At 43.6% G+C, this 18,720-nt stretch overlaps 1 protein-coding gene and 1 long non-coding RNA gene across 2 annotated transcripts in view; both read left to right on the top strand.

Annotated features, from left to right (window-relative positions):
• The window catches only part of LOC306916124, a 68,728-nt gene that overhangs the window by 35,203 nt on the left and 14,805 nt on the right, over positions 1-18,720 (top strand). The gene's annotated exons all lie outside the window — the stretch shown is intronic.
• Positions 1-18,720, top strand: part of LOC306916289 (uncharacterized protein) — a gene marked incomplete at both ends in the record, with an annotated part of 32,177 nt that overhangs the window by 1,086 nt on the left and 12,371 nt on the right. The window contains one exon of the mRNA XM_079494123.1: positions 3,987-4,227. Coding sequence (XP_079350249.1) covers positions 3,987-4,227 — 241 coding nt within the window. The remainder of the gene's footprint in view (positions 1-3,986; positions 4,228-18,720) is intronic.

The raw sequence follows: 18,720 nt of genomic DNA, 5'->3' as shown, positions 1-18,720 counted from the left end.
GTGCAATGCGTGAATGCGGTAAAGAAAAGCGCGTTGAGGGTTTTATTTTTATTTTGAAATTTCACTAGAGGATAAGCACCTTGAGTTGCAGCAACTCGTTTTCACCACAAGGTAGTGCTATAGGAGAATTGTTGCACTGAGCAACAATGAGCATTCAACATTGTAAATTAATATTGCTTTTAACTTGGAGCCGACTTAATTTCGATACATTTCAGCCAGCTCGTGAAATGTATTATGTTAAATATTTATATGTATTCTGTATACACACACACACACACACACACACACACACACACACACACACACACACACACACACACACACACACACACACACACACACACACACACACACACACACACACACACACACACACACACACACACACACACACACACACACACACACACACACACACACACACACACACACACACGCGGTGGCTCAGGGGTAGAGTGCCTGGATGGGAACCGCAAGGTTGCCAGTTCGAACCCGGGCTCCCCCAGAGTTACTGTCGAAGTGTCCTTGAGCAAGACACTGAACCCCTAATTGCTCCCGATGTGCTAGTTGGTACCTTGCATGGTTTCCGCTGCCATCGGTGTATGAATGTGTGTGTGAATGGGTGAATGTAATGCACAATCTATGTAAAGCGCCTTGGATAAAGGCGCTATATAAATGCACCATTTACCATTTACCATTTACACACACGAGAGAGAGAGAGACCCTATATTGTTTTCTGACAATTGGAGCCCATAGGTGCCTGGACCATTACTATGCCACAGCCTGGGCTTGTGAGCTTGTAGATCGGCTATTTTCGAATGGCCAAAATGAAGTGGTATTAATTGCCACTTCAAAATCTACAAACTAACTAGTAACTAAAGTTTTCAAATAAATGTAGTGGAGTAAAAGTACAATATTTGGATCCGAGATGTAGTGGAATGTAGAAGTACTGACATTTTTATGTACAAATACCTCAAAACTGTGCAGTATACTTGAGTCATTTCAAGGAAATAAATGGCTTATAATTTCAAGGAAACCGTACTCAGCTCTTGACACCAGGAACAAAAACGACATGCGTTTTCAAAACTGCGGAAAGCACTTTTTTCTTCATTCTTTTTTGCTAACTAGAAGCTACAGTATAGCTTGGTAAAAACAAAGTCATGTTTTTCCTGCGTAATTAGTTACTTTCCACCACTGCTGCTGACCAAGTCAAAGTGCTCTGCTCAGGAGCAGGTCAGGGGCACCTCAGCAGTGGTTGCTCGGACAGGGAGGAGGAGGATTATCTGGCTGATTCCTTGATCCCAGCACACAGATTTTCCCAACCAGCTGCGCTGCCTGCCTGGGGATTAACTAAGGGCTATGCTTAACGAGTCAGGAGGAGCTTCAGCTTCCCCGTTCACGTCTTCCATCCTCTGGGAGCAAAGTGGAGGAGTTTCTTCCATTGTCTGGGAGCAAAGGGGAGGGGTTTCATCCATTGTCTGGGAGCAAAGGGGAGGGGTTTCATCCATCCTCTGGGAGAAAAGGGGAGGGGTTTCTTCCATTGTCTGGGAGCAAAGGGGCGGAGTTTCTTCCATTGTGAGCAAAGGGTTTTCCGTGGCGTTGACAGCGTTGACACGCGTGGCTCAGTTCCAACGCTTCTGAAGCTTAGAGTTCAACGTTGGTGAACTTTGACCAGGCGTCAACCAATAAGAAAGAAGCACCGTGGTTGAACCCACTCAGCACGAGTCGGCAGGCGTTGGGGCTGGGTCTCATCTTGTTGAGCTGGTCATTTTGAAAGTAGCTCTCAAGTCCAAAAAGCGTGGGCACCCCTGGTTTAGGGAGGGAGGCAATATTCTGTGAGCATAAGGCAGTAGGAACTCGGGACGGGAGTCAGTAATAAAATGTGGCTTAACGGGTATTGAGTATTACTGACAGGGAGTCACTCACTCACTCATGCATGGCCTAGGCTAGGGGGCCGTAGGGGTGTCATGGTGGATGCTTGGGCAGTCAGGGATCTCCAGCGCTCTCGGTCATCAGCTGTGCGTAGCAGGGTTCTGGAAGCTGCAGCCAGTCCATTCCTTGATGCTGTCCATCCAGCTAGACTTTCTCTGCCTGCCTCTTCTCCGCTTCCCTTCTACTGTCCCCTGTAGGATGGTCTGTGACAGCGACGTATGCCTTGCACTTTGACAGGGAGTCAAAGTGTTGCTATTCATCTGTTATTACTTGTAATTATTACATTGCATGTAATCCAAATAGGTCTGAATACTGGTTCAATGTACAATCTTAAATATTATCCATAATAACTATACTGTATGCATTGTTTAGTTTAATCTGTGTGTGTGTGTGTGTGTGTGTGTGTGTGTGGGGGGGGGGGGGGGGGGGTTAAAGCTGGATGTCTGTGTAATATGATAAAGCCTATCTTGGATAGCTCTTTGGTCAGAATGTCCATGTTAAAACATGAATAATAGATATAGGGCCCTAAAATAGGAGAGAGAGAGAGAGAAAGAGAGAGGGTGAGTGCGTGTGCGTGTGTGTGTGTGTGTGTGTGTGTGTGTGTGTGTGTGTGTGTGTGTGTGTGTGTGTGCACGCGTGTGCGCATGCGTGCGTGCGTGTACGTGCGTGCGTGAAGAAATGAGGTAGAGATTGTGGGAAAGTGATGAAAAAGTGAGAAATAGAAAAGTGATCACAGAAAGAAAGGCAAGAGATAGAGTGGGAGATTGAAAGAAAGAAACATTTAATGCTTTTAGATAGATAGGGAGGGGGGGGTGGTTGAAAGTGAATGAACGTGAGTGAAAGCACCAAGGAATATCAGGAGGAATACCCATAGTTGAAATATCATGTCTTAACTGAAGGCTTCAAGATTTCCACCTCAGCTCAGTAACATAAGGGGTGTTACGCAAGAGCTAGCTCAGCTCAGCTGGGGATGAGAGAGAGAGAGAGAGAGATGAGAATGACAGGGCAGCAACACAAGAGAAAGAGGGAAACGTGGTCTATGCATGAGAGAGAGAGAGAGAGAGAGAGAGAGAGAGAGAGAGGAGAGCACAACTGAGCAAGCAGAGAGAGAGAGAGAGAGAGAGAGGAGGGAGAGAGAGAACAGCAAACAAGGCAGGTAGCAAAAAGCACAGGCAAAAGCAGATTACAGGGGGTTGTGATCACACACACACACACTCTCTCTCTCTCTCTCCCTCTCTCTCAGCATGACAGCGCACTGAGCAGCAGCACAGAGGCTGTTCTCCGTTCACAGAGGGAGTGAAGAGAGGAGAGCAACACAGAGGAGAGGAGAAGAGGAGAGAAGAGGAGGAGAGGCGAGGAGAAAAGAGGAGGAGAAGAGAGGGAGGAGAGAAGAGGAGAGGAGGAGTGGAAGAGAGAGCGAGAGAGACGAGCAGAAGGGGAAACTGAGTGAGGACTCTTCAAAGTTTGGTGTTAAAGTCCATCCTGGTTGTGAGTGATTCCTGCTGGTGAGACAGTCCTGCATGGGTCGGGTGACGGGTCCGCATGGAGGGGAGTCCTGACATCCAGCGTGAGGACTCCTGATCTTCTCCTCCGTCTCCTTTTCCTCACAAAGCCTTTTCTCCCTTCCTTCCTTCCTTCCTTCCCGCCTGCCACCATGTATTGGAAAGTGAGACTCCTCGTCCAGGTAGGCCTGACTGTCACAATTATAATATACTAGCCCTTACCCGTTATTATTATTCCCTTACCCGTCAGTGTGTGTGTGTGTGTGTGTGTGTGTGTGGCTGCGCAACAGTGACACTTGGTTGTGAAAACCAACCAAACGCTATACACAAACGCAGACACACATAGCTCCGTAATGGAGTGGTTGCACCATTCAATTTTTTTTGTATATTTCAGTTATTTTGTGAAGCAAACAGAAGTGTATTCTTTATTCATAATGTTCCAATGTTCAACGGCACAAACACAATGAAATAGTTAATCGCGATTATCATTTGTGTGACGAGTCTGACGACAATTAATCGTCAACTTCAATGTGTAATGGTTTGGTGACACAGCCCTGCATCCGGCGGGGCCCCGCCTGGCGGCACCACCCGCAGATGTCGCTGTGGCCCCTGGCCTGTGCCCTGGTGGTCCTGGCTAGAGCGTCGTCCACCGAGACCCCCGACCTCGAGGAACTCCGGAGCACGGCGGCGTTCGGGGACGACTGGAACAGCACGGCTGTAGGGCTGCAGCCGGACCTGCAGACGGAAACCCAGACAGACGTGCAGACGCAGAGCCCCACCAACAACTATACAGGTAGGAAGGAGTTATTCTGTCTGCGTGCATACATGTGTTTGTGGGCATGCATCGCAGGCGGCATGCACACAAGTGTCTGTCTGTCTGTGTTAGCCTGGTTAATAAACCAGACCGAATCAGCCGTTGGCAAAAAAAAGTTGCCTACCAGCGGATTACGGTCTGGCGAGGCTCAGTAGCACGCCTCTTTCCTACAGCAGAGAACAGGTCGGACCAATCGGGACACGGTATGCAATATAGGCGGGCTTTGGTACAGTGACGTTCAATGCTTGAGACTTTTGACTGACAGTAGCTCTGACCAATTGCGTCAAAGAGAAAATGTTCCCCGGGAAATGAAATCCAAGTGGAGCCAGCCCAGACTGATATACCGCGACAGTGTTGTGTGATATTAGTCTGGCTTATTAGCCAGGCTATGTCTGTGTGGCTGGCTGGATGGCTGAGGGTTTCTCAAAGTGTGCCCTAAGGTGCCGTGACGAAAGTCCACCCCATGGGGTGCCGCGGAATACTTTGATCATATTTGGAATCTATCCATATCGCTTCAGTTTAACCACTTAAACCCCTCTATACTTCTTGTAAGACAGACCACCAAACCTCCTCGGAGTCCTTGCCAAATAGCCAATGTTTGGTGAATGTTCCCCACCAGAATAGGGAGGGATGCATGCTGAGGTTCAAGTAGTTAAATGTCAATTTGTTATTTTCAATCTGTCGTAATAGAAACTACTATTATCTCAAGTTCTCCTCATGTCATTATGGGCAGTATTATGCGTGTTCCTAAGTACCAGGTCTTATTACTTAAAGGAGAATTCCATACTAAAAGGCTTTCTTACCGTTCTTTGTTACGTGACGTCCCCACCAAAGAGGTCCAGGTGTTATTTTGTGCAAAAGCTCCTTATTGGCTATTTCCCCTACCATAAGCCCTAAATGAATTGCATTGAATTGAATGGGAATTGAATGGGGCTATGGGGTGTTGTGCTAATTCGCTTATTTCCATCGCTCAAAATTATAATTTTTTTGTATATATCCTCTCTTCATAATGTAAATAATATCCCAAGCGGCACACTTTACTACTTATTTCGATGGAAATAAGCGAATCAGCACAACACCCCATAGCCCCATTCAATTCAATGTAATTCATTGAGGGCTTATGGTAGGGGAAATAGCCAATAAGGAGTTTTTGCACAAAAAAACACCTGGGCCACTTTGGTGGGGACGTAACGACTACAAAGAAAGGTACGAAAGGTAAGAAAGACTTCTAGCATGGAATTCTCCTTTAACTTAAGACCTGGAGGTCAATGCTGTTTGGCCACTCAGAATAGCCAAATGGCATTGATCACGCCTCCAAGTAATAAGACCTGGTACTTAAGACACGCATAATACTGCCCACTGTATCTTAGGGGGACGATTTACATATTTGTTTACGAACCGTAATAAATGGTAAATGGTTCCTTTATCCAAAGCACTTCACATTCTTCTTGTGCGTTCTTGTGCATTTCATTCACATACCGATGGTTGAGGAAACCATGCAAGGTTTGCACATCGGGAGCAACTAGGGGTTCAGGGGATCGAACTGGGAAGTTGGAACCTCAAGGTTCTGGCCAACTGTAATATGACATGAATATAATTGACCAGATGTGACTGAGGGGCTGCCATTGTGCAGAAAAACTGAATGTATTTATGTTTTATCCAAAATGAGTTAATAGAGCATGTCTGAAATAAATGTCAGAGCTGTAAGACATATCTTCAAAACTGTTGGGTCAAACACTGAACAACCAATGTCAATTTTAAGCTATTCCCTGCTTGCATATGAAATGAAAAACGAAAATTACAAAAAGATCCAGTGGCAGCCCCTCAGTCAAATCTGGTCACATATGGTGCTACCAAGTAACAATGTAATTCAGGGGTGGCGTGGATGACAAACTTTGAAAACCACTGATTTAAATCTATAGATCATACACAGGAACAAATAAAACATATATATGTATATTATCCTCGGTGACTCACCTCTGGACTTTCCATTGTAAATAAAACATTGATAAACAAGCACATTTGGGTCACATCAACTAAAGATATAATGTCCCCGTGCTGGTGGTGAGGTGCAATGAATAAATCATGTTGTAACATGATTATCTGCTCTCTATATGTATGGTTGTTAACTTGTTATGCATGTGTTCATCTGACTTTCATGGCACTACGTTTTTACTTTATGGAATACAAAAATCTCAAAACTTAAACATGCACGATATTGAAATTATGACCGATATCCGATCTCTGGATATTTCCAGTGTCATATCGGCCCGATTCCGATATCCATCCATCTCTTCATCTTCAACCGCTTATCCATAGTCGGGTCGCGGGGGAAACAGCTCCACCAGAGAGCTCCAGACTTCCATCTCCAGAGCAACATTAGTGACTTCCTCCTGGGGGATCCCGAGGCGTTCCAAGGCCAGTGAGTCAATGTGATCCCTCCATCTCATCCTTGGTCTGCCCCGGGGTCTCCTCCCAGTGGGACGTGCCTCGACGACCTCCCTATAGGGGAGGCATACTAAATGTTTTTTTGTGGCTTTTTGCCTTTATTTTATATTTTTATGGAGGGACAGACAGTAGGCTGTCGAACCCGCGGCACACTGCCAGACTGGATTACCAGCCAAGGTGCCTGGACCACTGAGCCATGGCCCAGTCGAGAGGCATACTAAACAGATGCCCGAACCACCATGGCTCCTTTCCAGGCGAAGAAGCAACGAAGATGCAGCGATTCCGATATATTATATTTAATATTGAACTGCTAATTGCTGCAGTTTCATTTAAGTTTTGCTGGTGAAAGTAGAATAGATAGTATGCCTCTCAGGAAGAGAGACTTGTTGATTCCTCCAATTTAATCCACCGAACGGTCATTTTAACATCCTTTTCACTAAATGGTTAGATTTGCTCGCAGCATGTGTTATTTGTGGGAGTCAATAGGTGCCGGCCTCCAAGTTGTCTGAAAGATCATTGGAAATGAAATGCACAACAATGGTATTCAAATGCACATGACCACCCGAGGTGCAGGGCAATTGTAATGCCAGTTTCAGTGACTTGTATATTTATAGTCTGTGTGTGTGTGTGTGCGTGCGTGCAGTGGTGGAAAGTAACTAAGTATGTGAGTACTGTACTTTGAGTATTTCAATACTTTTACTCCACTACATTTATTTGAAAACTTTAGTTACTACGTATTCTGTAGATTACCCACTTCAGCCCTATATACATATCAGCCATTTGAATTTAAGCATTCTGCATTGATGCCAATAGTTTTGTACTTAAGTCAACTTATAATTCCTGACTTTTACTTGCAACAGCTGTATTTCACATTGCAGTATTTATTGACACTTTTACTTAAGTAAAACATCTGAGTACTTTTTTTCCACCACTGCGTGTGTGTGTGCATGCATGCACACACGCATGCGCGGCAGTAGGTGATGTGGTTCAAATAGTTCATTATAGCCTGGCTGTGTTCAGCTGTACCGCCTAAAGAGAGCGCATCACAGAAGCATCGCATTGTGTCTGCATGAGTTAGCATGCGCTGGAGCGTGCAGTCGCTTCTCTTCCTCGCCCGTTTTTCCTCCATTTTTCCACCTACCCGCCTCGATGAAACTCTCCACACTGTCTCTGTCCTCTCTGTTGTACTTACTCTGCCTCCTCCTCTGACTTATATTCGCTCGCAAGACCTTTTCCATTTTATCCTTTTTCTCGGGCATACTTATTTACACGCACCTCGACAGTGGGTGCAGGGCCAATAAGGCAATTATGGAAGGAGGTATAGGGGCCCGCACACCATTCTTTTGGTAAAGAATTACTTTATTGAATTAAACGACAACATTTCGATCTTAATAGATCTTCGTCAGGTCAGCATACATGGATAAGGGGAATGGATAAAAGTGATGAAACCTGTGTGCATCTGTATACTGACCTGACAAAGATCTATTAAAAACCCATTTTGGGCGGGAACCCCTTTTGGTGTTTTAAACATTATGTTATAATTTAGCTATTGAAAAATATCAGATCTACAAGCTCATAGCGCGCCACCGAGTGGCGCGCTACGAGCTTGTAGGTCTGCTATTTTTGAAAAAAACGTAAAAATGTGGCGCAAATCTTTGAATATATATTCTTTCAAAGTGAATGTTTTTTAACTCAGGACTAAATGGGTTAAGTTCGAAACGTTGTCGTTTAATTCAATAAAGTAATTCTTTACCAAAAGAATGGTGTGCGGGCCCTACCTCCTTCCATCCTTCTTTTTCTCCCCATTACCTCGATCTCCCTGTTTCCTCTCTCCCTAGCTCCCTCTATGATACACAGGCCACGTGCGTGTGTGCAAATACAGCAGATGATGAAGCGTAAACCTCACGTGCTTAATACGCTCACACACACACACACACATGTGTGCATGCATGCACGCACGCACACACACACACACACTGCCCAAACGGCACCAATCTTCTTAAAGGTTTAGTGAATAAACACAGTTGTGTGTTTCCTAATGATTGCTACAGTACTGTTGCTGTGTCTGGCAGTGTGAGACGCGCACACAAGCCTGGGCACAGACCGGAAAAAGTACAGACCGGCAAGCCAGCTCAGCTGGCTTGCCAGTTGCCACACCACACCACATGCATGGATTTACAGCAGGCCTATGCACAAACCTTTTACCCTATACACAGCCAGGTTGGACATATTCAAACCTTTACCCTATACACAGCCAGGTTGGACATATTCAAACCTTTACCCTATACACAGCCAGGTTGGACATATTCAAACCTTTACCCTATACACAGCCATGTTGGACATATTCAAACCTTTACCCTATACACAGCCAGGTTGGACATATTCAAACCTTTACCCTATACACAGCCATGTTGGACATATTCAAACCTTTACCCTATACACAGCCAGGTTGGACATATTCAAACCTTTACCCTATACACAGCCATGTTGGACATATTCAAACCTTTACCCTATACACAGCCAGGTTGGACATATTCAAACCTTTACCCTATACACAGCCAGGTTGGACATATTCAAACCTTTACCCTATACACAGCCATGTTGGACATATTCAAACCTTTACCCTATACACAGCCAGGTTGGACATATTCAAACCTTTACCCTATACACAGCCATGTTGGACATATTCAAACCTTTACCCTATACACAGCCAGGTTGGACATATTCAAACCTTTACCCTATACACAGCCAGGTTGGACATATTCAAACCTTTACCCTATACACAGCCAGGTTGGACATATTCAAACCTTTACCCTATACACAGCCAGGTTGGACATATTCAAACCTTTACCCTATACACAGCCAGGTTGGACATATTCAAACCTTTACCCTATACACAGCCAGGTTGGACATATTCAAACCTTTACCCTATACACAGCCAGGTTGGACATATTCAAACCTTTACCCTATACACAGCCAGGTTGGACATATTCAAACCTTTACCCTATACACAGCCAGGTTGGACATATTCAAACCTTTACCCTATACACAGCCAGGTTGGACATATTCAAACCTTTACCCTATACACAGCCAGGTTGGACATATTCAAACCTTTACCCTATACACAGCCAGGTTGGACATATTCAAACCTTTACCCTATACACAGCCAGGTTGGACATATTCAAACCTTTACCCTATACACAGCCAGGTTGGACATATTCAAACCTTTACCCTATACACAGCCAGGTTGGACATATTCAAACCTTTACCCTATACACAGCCAGGTTGGACATATTCAAACCTTTACCCTATACACAGCCAGGTTGGACATATTCAAACCTTTACCCTATACACAGCCAGGTTGGACATATTCAAACCTTTACCCTATACACAGCCAGGTTGGACATATTCAAACCTTTACCCTATACACAGCCAGGTTGGACATATTCAAACCTTTACCCTATACACAGCCAGGTTGGACATATTCAAACCTTTACCCTATACACAGCCAGGTTGGACATATTCAAACCTTTACCCTATACACAGCCAGGTTGGACATATTCAAACCTTTACCCTATACACAGCCAGGTTGGACATATTCAAACCTTTACCCTATACACAGCCAGGTTGGACATATTCAAACCTTTACCCTATACACAGCCAGGTTGGACATATTCAAACCTTTACCCTATACACAGCCAGGTTGGACATATTCAAACCTTTACCCTATACACAGCCAGGTTGGACATATTCAAACCTTTACCCTATACACAGCCAGGTTGGACATATTCAAACCTTTAGTTTACCCTATACACAGCCAGGTTGGACATATTCAGAATTCTCTGGGTGTTCATGTCATCAGCGACAGAATAATGAAAGAATCACTACTAATAATGAAAGGATAAATAAAATGTTCTTTGAATGAAGAAGTAAAAGCTTTCAATTCACATGGCTTACAATTACATACTGACAGCACAACAGTGTTGATTTAGTCCATTACCCTTTTTCACTGACGAAGACTAAACAAAAACTAAATGAAAACTAAGCTATGATGACTAAAACTAAGACTAAATATACTGACAACAAGTAAAAACTGGACTAGACTTTTACTCAAGTAAATTTTGAATTCCTGACTTTTACTTGTGAGTAATTGTGACAGAGTATTTCTACAAAAGTAAACAATTGTGTAATTCTTCCAGCACTGCCCTCGTGTTTCCTGTCTCTCGCCACTGTACCTGTCAAATAAAGGCTCAGAGAAACCATACAAAATAACTTTATAGCAACCAATCCAGTTTTTAGACTGAGTTCTCCTGTATTTCCATCAAGCCTTTTTATCAGCTTTTACCAAGCTGGTTAACAACTTATAATTATATATATTTGGCTTCATATATTTAATGTAGTTAGCTGTTTATTATGTTTGTATTTAACTTTTTGTTATTTTTTACCATGAATTATATTAAAAAAATCACACCCGTGTGAACTGAGTGGTGCAGTGACGTCACACACTAACCATAGCAACCATGCTCCTTTTTTGAGTGGACAGGTACACGAACATACAGACAAAGCTGGTTGTTGGAGTGGTTTGCACCACTCAAAAAGCTGGTTGTTGGAGTGGTTTGCAGGTCACTCAAAAACAAACAAAAAAACTAGTAATTTAATTCAAACCCCAGAAAATTGGAGATCTTTTTTTGCAGGATACCACCAACAACTCTAAGTGAGTCACTCTGTCTCTGGTGTTGGTTGGATCCTACAGTATAGCTGGTGGCTTTTCCGGGAAGACAAGGAATTAATCAGGTTTTCTAATAGCCTATATTGATTCAGTTGTCCCCAGAAGGAAATTAAGCTCACTATATCGCAGGCTTTACTTTACATGCGCTGCAGTCAACTGGACAATCGACCAAGTCCTTTTAAGGTCTACATTTTGTTTGATTCTGTTTATTCTAAGGCTTTTATTTATTTATTTTTTTGCTTTTACTGTAATGCACAATGAAGACTAACTGGAAACAGAGAAGGTGGAGAGGAAGACCGGGGTGGGGGGAGGAGGGGGGGGGGGGGGAATAAATGGAACAGAGTTCACTGGACCCGAACCCATGACATCACAAGTAGCTCCGGGCCTTTGCGGTGTGTAATTGGTGCCACTAGTTAAGGTAACACAGAAACATTACATGCAATATAGGACAAACAAAATAAATAATTATACATTTATATTATACAATTATACAAAAAAAATCTAATAAACCAGTGGTTTTCAACCCTTTTCATATCAAGATCCATTATTCCTTTGGCATTTGAGCCACGGGCCACGATTTGATGACCTCTCAGACCCAAAAGAGTTTGTCCGCTGCTGTATTGAAGTTGGTACCAGGCAAACATTGATCAAAATAACAATTCTTCTACAGTACATTTTCTAATTGTGTAGACTTCTTGTAAATTAAGTAATGCAGATGTTTAACAACAATTTAACTAAAGATCTATAAAGGGTCCATTTGGTTACCAACTCTCCATCATTTAGCTGCATGGGGACCACCTGGAACCCCCTCAAGGACCACTGGTGGTGCCTGGACCACTGGTTGAAAACCCACTGTAATAAACCAATCATTTCCCTTTCTACCAGGAGTTATCAGCCAATGGAGCGGTGCGCTGCTGTTTACCTGTAGAAATACAAAGCACTCTCATTGAATCTTGGCGTCCTGCAGACGGGAATGCTTTTGGGCTAACAAAACAAACAGCGAAAACACCAAAATAGAGGGTCATTTCTGTAGTCTATAAATCAGTGCATGGTTCTCAAATGGGGGTACGTGTCCTGTACCCCTAGGGGTACACATGCACTACAGGGGGAACGTGAGAGAAAGTGGAAAATGGGAAAACTGGACATAGTTTAGTAAGTAAATGTGCTCAGGGGGGTTCTAAGAATCAGATTCATCTTCATTGTCACATCACTGTTTTGTGAAAGTCTGTCACTCCTTTTCTTATTTATAATCTTATATTCTTCAATATATTCTTCAAAAGGTGGGATATCATTCATTCATAGCATGTATATGCTATATCCAAAAGGGCTACTTTTCAGGACTCAAGTAGCAAAAATAGCAAATCTATTTGCTACTTTACCCAAAACAGGTTAATATTTGGAGGTATGACTATGTTTTCTGCCTGATGGTAAATGGTGCATTTATATATAGCGCCTTTATCCAAGCCACTTTACATAGATTGTGCATTACATTCACCCACACATTCATACACTGATGGCTGACACTCACTGCTTCGACACTCACTGAGGGAGCCCGGGTTTGAACTGGCAACCTTGCAGTTTTATTTCCATCCGGACACTCTACCCCTGAGCCACCACTGCACACACTGATGGCAAGGATATCTGATGGCAAGCTATATCTAGCTATATCTAATTCTAATGTAGGCATTTAGCAGCATAATGTTCTGTGACTTTAAAGTGTAATATCAGAGTGCGCACGTGGCATGAACCCTATCTAGTCAACCGCTAACAACAGGTCAAGTAAACAACAGAGCGCAAAGAAAACAAAAGTGCTGCGCTGTAACCAGGATACCCGGTAAACATCAAACCTAGCATCTGTCTAAACAACATGCTATCTATCTAAATAACGTCCCGAGCATTTGTGCATTGCACATCAAGCAAACGGTGCAAACAACCTTGGTGTTTTAAAACTGTCGGCCGGAGGGAAGAATGTGAGAGTCACTGTGTGGAGAGGACGAGGCTAGTGTTTGCCTTACGTAGTGCAGCTGAGAAGAGTACGACTCAGCTGTGCCCACTTAACAATCTGATTGTTTTACTGCAGTGTCCAACAGGGTTCAACTACAGGATGCCGTGTTTCATGTCTCTCTAAACTTCCGCCTTTTTCATCTCATAAAAAAAGTACACTGGCTGGCTCACTGTGGAAAAAGTAGTTCCTATTCTATCATAAATAGTATACCCTTCTCGTCACCCCGTGGGTCATGGCATGCACCGCACACAGCAAACATTCTATAGATTTTGCCGCGCAGTAACTGAGCTGAGCCAATTTTAGTTTATGTTATTGCGTTAATAATCTTGACACATGAAGCCATAAGCGTATTACACGACATGGTCAGTCCTGACTGAGCCATGTTGGAGCGATGGTTAGTGCTCCACCACACAAAGAGCTCCTTCTATCTTGGACTGTCAATCCAACGCAGGCCTTATTGGCACAGTCCCAACTTAGTTATTACCTTCCCATGGTCTCTAGAGTGGTGCTGCTTGCACAACAAAATCACCAAGGCAGCCTCTTCTCAATATAAACCTTCTCAAGTTGAGTAGGGTGGTGGTAGCTGTGGGTGCAGTATTTAGACTAATGCACCCTAAAACGATCTGGCTGGCCTGCTCAGCCAAACAAAACAGCATTTACAACAGTATTTAAAAGGATAAATGGTCACAAATGAAATTCCACAAACACTGGGAGTGAACGGACTATAAGAAGGACTGAAAACCATTCAAATATGGAACCCTTACTCTCCTGGGACTGTATGACCCGTAACATGATGAATGTAACAAATTACTTACTTACCCAACACCACCCACTTTGTTCACCAGAAAATCAAAATATAAACAAAGTTAAAAAACAAAACAAATAGAGCGTTAATCCATTTGAACCTTTAATGGTGAACCTTTAACCAGGTGAGAGGCTAGGGTTCAGTCCCAGGGCAGCAACACATCACCCTCTTCACGGGACACTTTCCAACTTCACAGAGACATAATAGGGCTCCATCTTGCGCCACCCTTATCCCTAAACTTATTTGCCATTTTTTACTATTTAAAAAAATCATTTAAAAATAGTTCAACTAGCCAATCTGCATCTACATGTTGTGAGCTTGTAGATCAGCTATTTGAACTATTTTAAAAAGGTTTTTTTAAATAGTAAAAATGGCAAATAAGTTTAGGGATAAGGGTTAAGGGGTGGCGCAAGATATAGCCCATAATCTTCGTACAGTATATACCAGTGTTGATTTTGACAGCAAATTTTGATTTTAGTTTTAGTCATAGTCTCTTGAATAGTTTCCATTTAGTCCCATTTTAGTCACCTGGAATGTTTTAGTGTAGTTTTAGTCGACTAAATCTACAGTTGATTTAGTCGACTAAGATGTATTTTGGCGGGCCTTGATGACTGATTTTACACTTGCTGAAAATAGCCGATCTACAAGCTCACAGCGCGTCGCAGCGTGACGGGTTGTGAGCTTGTAGATCTGCTATTTTCAGCAAGCAACCAAGTGTAAAATGACTTATACTGGATCTCTTGTCCACTAGTCCCTTCCTATAAACTTAGTCTAGTTTTTATTTTTATTTGAAGGTAGTAAAAAAAAAAAAAATTTGTCATAGTATTAGCCGAGGAAATCAACACTGGTATATACTGTGTGTCACATTGTCGTGGAACAGTGAAGTGCAAAGATCCCATGTCGTCACTCTCTCTCTCCACGTGGCGTGGCTGCTAAGGAAGTTAGCGTTTCAGACGGACGGATGAGAGATGTTTCGCTCGGCTCTCGTCGGCCAGCTCTGTTTAACTCTTTAGCGCCCAGAGCAGATTATCCTCCCATAGATCCAACTAAAGCCCTGCTGGTTAATGCATTAACCCCCAAGTGTCCTCGTGAATTCCTCCCCACAGCGCTGTCCTCATGCCCTCCCTTCGCAGTGGTGTTGTAAAGTAACTGACAGTGGTGGAAAGCAACTAAGTACAGTAGAACTTTGAGATATAGTGAGATATTACTCGAGTATTTCCAATTTCCAATACTTTCACTTCGACTCCACTACATCTCAGAGGCAAATATTGTACTTTTTTTACTCAACTACATTTATTTGAAAACTTTAGTTACTTTGTAGATTTTGATTAAACCAATTCAGCCCTATGTATACATTCTGGTCATTTGAAAATAGCAGATCTACAAGCTCGCATTGTGAGCTTGATAACAAAACATTTATATTTATACATTACAGTATTGATACTTTTATGCGAGTACTTTTTCCACCAATGTCCCTTTGGTGGAAACACATGATGGCACAGTGAGCTACCAGTGTTAAACACTGTAGGCTACACTGCATTTTACACTACATCATACACATTATATACAAAAAGGTTATCTGCACAAATAGACACACACGCACGTGGCCACGCGCACGCACACACAGAAGAGCGAGAGCTAAGGGGATTTGATAATTAGCCGTTTTTTTAGAGCAGCTAAGCTGGGGACCACAGAAATAGATAGTTTATATACACTCACGAAGGGAGTGTATGTAAAGTGAGAGTTAGATAGAGATGGAGATACAAGAGATGAGCACAAGAGAGAGAGAGCGAGAGAGAGACAGAGTCCGTAATACTGTAACAAAAGGTGTTGCGGTGAGAGAACTGTCAGCCAGTGTAATATCTTTGACAGCATGCCACGCCAGTGGTCCCAAACTTTCCCATGCCAAGGATCCCCAAATAGGCATAATCTCTGGCTGCAGGCTATTGTGAAATGGCATTGAAAGGAACATGAAAATGGCTACAGTAAAATAGACAATCTTCAAGCAGCATCGCGATGCGTTGTGAGCTTGTAAGCTCACAATTATTGTGGGAAATATTTGGACTATTTTGGGAAGATGTTTTTGCGTTATAGTCCAACGTCCAAAATAAAATCGGGCATTACTAACCCTACCCCAAACCATAACCATAAACGCACCACGGCGGGTGAGTCTTAACCAGCCACGTGTGTCGGACTAACGGGATGTCGGACTAACGCATGCCTCCCCACGCATGCACTGCAAGGATGCCATGTTCAAAGTGGTTAAACTGGGCCAATGATAATTCTAAGGAATTTAAAATGTAAAAAGAAACGTAAATGTAGATTTCATTAAACTTTCCTCTCCTTTCCATTTGGTGGCATTTTGAAAAGCACAGTGTCACACAACCTCAGACATTCCACATGATGAAGCACAACTCGTGGCAACAAGGGACATCTGGTTCACTCCGTTTTCATTACATAATGTGTTACAGTAGTGCATTCTGTCAATGTTCTTCTATCTGGTGAAATAATTATAGTTAAATGACACACTTGTTTCAACCTGCCGTCACTATTTTGTGCATGTTTGTTCAGGCACAATTGTTCAAAAAACAGCCAAAAGAGCAGATCTACAAGCTCACATCGCGACATGTTGTCTGTGATACAGACCTGGCCTAAAGGTCAGGGAAGTGCCCCGATTCCGCCGACCGGCAGGTAAGATCTTGGTGGGGTAGTGAATGGTCACCTCTCTCCTAGTCTCGCTCAGCCAGACAAAACATTCCACAATCTCCGAATGCTACAGTATATAGAGTCTGGAACTACACCAAATCCGACTACTTTACTTCTGCGATACCTTTCGGAACTCCCCCTACGGCACCGCAGGCGTGCATTGAAGAACACCCTCTTGTGTAATATTGCAATTATACAACAGCAATTATACAACAGTCACTACGACCACAAATGTCCCAAGAAACTAGATGGCCTAGCCACCAAGTCTGCTGTGCTCTGAGAGAAACGTACGGTTGAATTCTTTGTTTTGATTAGCCGTGCCATTATCGTGGTTTAAGCACGGCTAGAAAGCTGTTTCAACCAATCAGATTGCTTCCTCAAAACAACAAACAATTCCGCTTTATCGCTTACTCATGAATAGAACTTCCGTTGCTCCAGACTGTATAATGGAAGCATTTGAAAATGCTTCCATTAGGCAACAGTCTGGCAACGCGAGACATCTCGCCCAACACCTGAACCCCAAACTGCTCCAGTGGAACTGCTTAGTGGCCAGCAGTATCAGCTGTGCTTGTACTGGTCAGCTCCCAGTACAACAGCATAAGACTGTTGTTGTACTGGTCAGCTCCCAGTACAACAGCATAAGACTGCAGATTGTACTGGTCAGCTCCCAGTACAACAGCATAAGACTGTGGTTGTACTGGTCAGCTCCCAGTACAACAGCATAAGACTGTTGTTGTACTGGTCAGCTCCCAGTACAACAGCATAAGACTGCAGATTGTACTGGTCAGCTCCCAGTACAACAGCATAAGACTGTTGTTGTACTGGTCAGCTCCCAGTACAACAGCATAAGACTGCAGATTGTACTGGTCAGCTCCCAGTACAACAGCATAAGACTGTGGTTGTACTGGTCAGCTCCCAGTACAACAGCATAAGACTGTGGTTGTACTGGTCAGCTCCCAGTGCAACAGCATAAGACTGTGGTTGTACTGGTCAGCTCCCAGTACAACAGCATAAGACTGCAGGTTGTACTGGTCAGCTCCCAGTACAACAGCATAAGACTGTGGTTGTACTGGTCAGCTCCCAGTACAACAGCATAAGACTGTTGTTGTACTGGTCAGCTCCCAGTGCAACAGAATAAGACTGTGGTTGTACTGGTCAGCTCCCAGTACAACAGCATAAGACTGTGGTTGTACTGGTCAGCTCCCAGTACAACAGCATAAGACTGTTGTTGTACTGGTCAGCTCCCAGTACAACAGCATAAGACTGTTGTTGTACTGGTCAGCTCCCAGTGCAACAGAATAAGACTGTGGTTGTACTGGTCAGCTCCCAGTACAACAGCATAAGACTGTGGTTGTACTGGTCAGCTCCCAGTACAACAGCATAAGACTGTTGTTGTACTGGTCAGCTCCCAGTACAACAGCATAAGACTGTGGTTGTACTGGTCAGCTCCCAGTACAACAGCATAAGACTGTTGTTGTACTGGTCAGCTCCCAGTACAACAGCATAAGACTGTGGTTGTACTGGTCAACTCCCAGTACAACAGCATAAGACTGTTGTTGTACTGGTCAGCTCCCAGTGCAACAGTATCAGACTGTGGTTGTACTGGTCAGCTCCCAGTACAACAGCATAAGACTGTGGTTGTACTGGTCAACTCCCAGTACAACAGCATAAGACTGTTGTTGTACTGGTCAGCTCCCAGTGCAACAGTATCAGACTGTGGTTGTACTGGTCAGCTCCCAGTGCAACAGTATCAGACTGTGGTTGTACTGGTCAGCTCCC

This window comes from Electrona antarctica (assembly GCF_951216825.1).
Source record: "Electrona antarctica genome assembly, chromosome: 23".
In the NCBI taxonomy this organism is placed as follows: Eukaryota; Metazoa; Chordata; class Actinopteri; order Myctophiformes; family Myctophidae; genus Electrona; species Electrona antarctica.
This window is presented reverse-complemented; position numbering and strand designations above follow the sequence as displayed.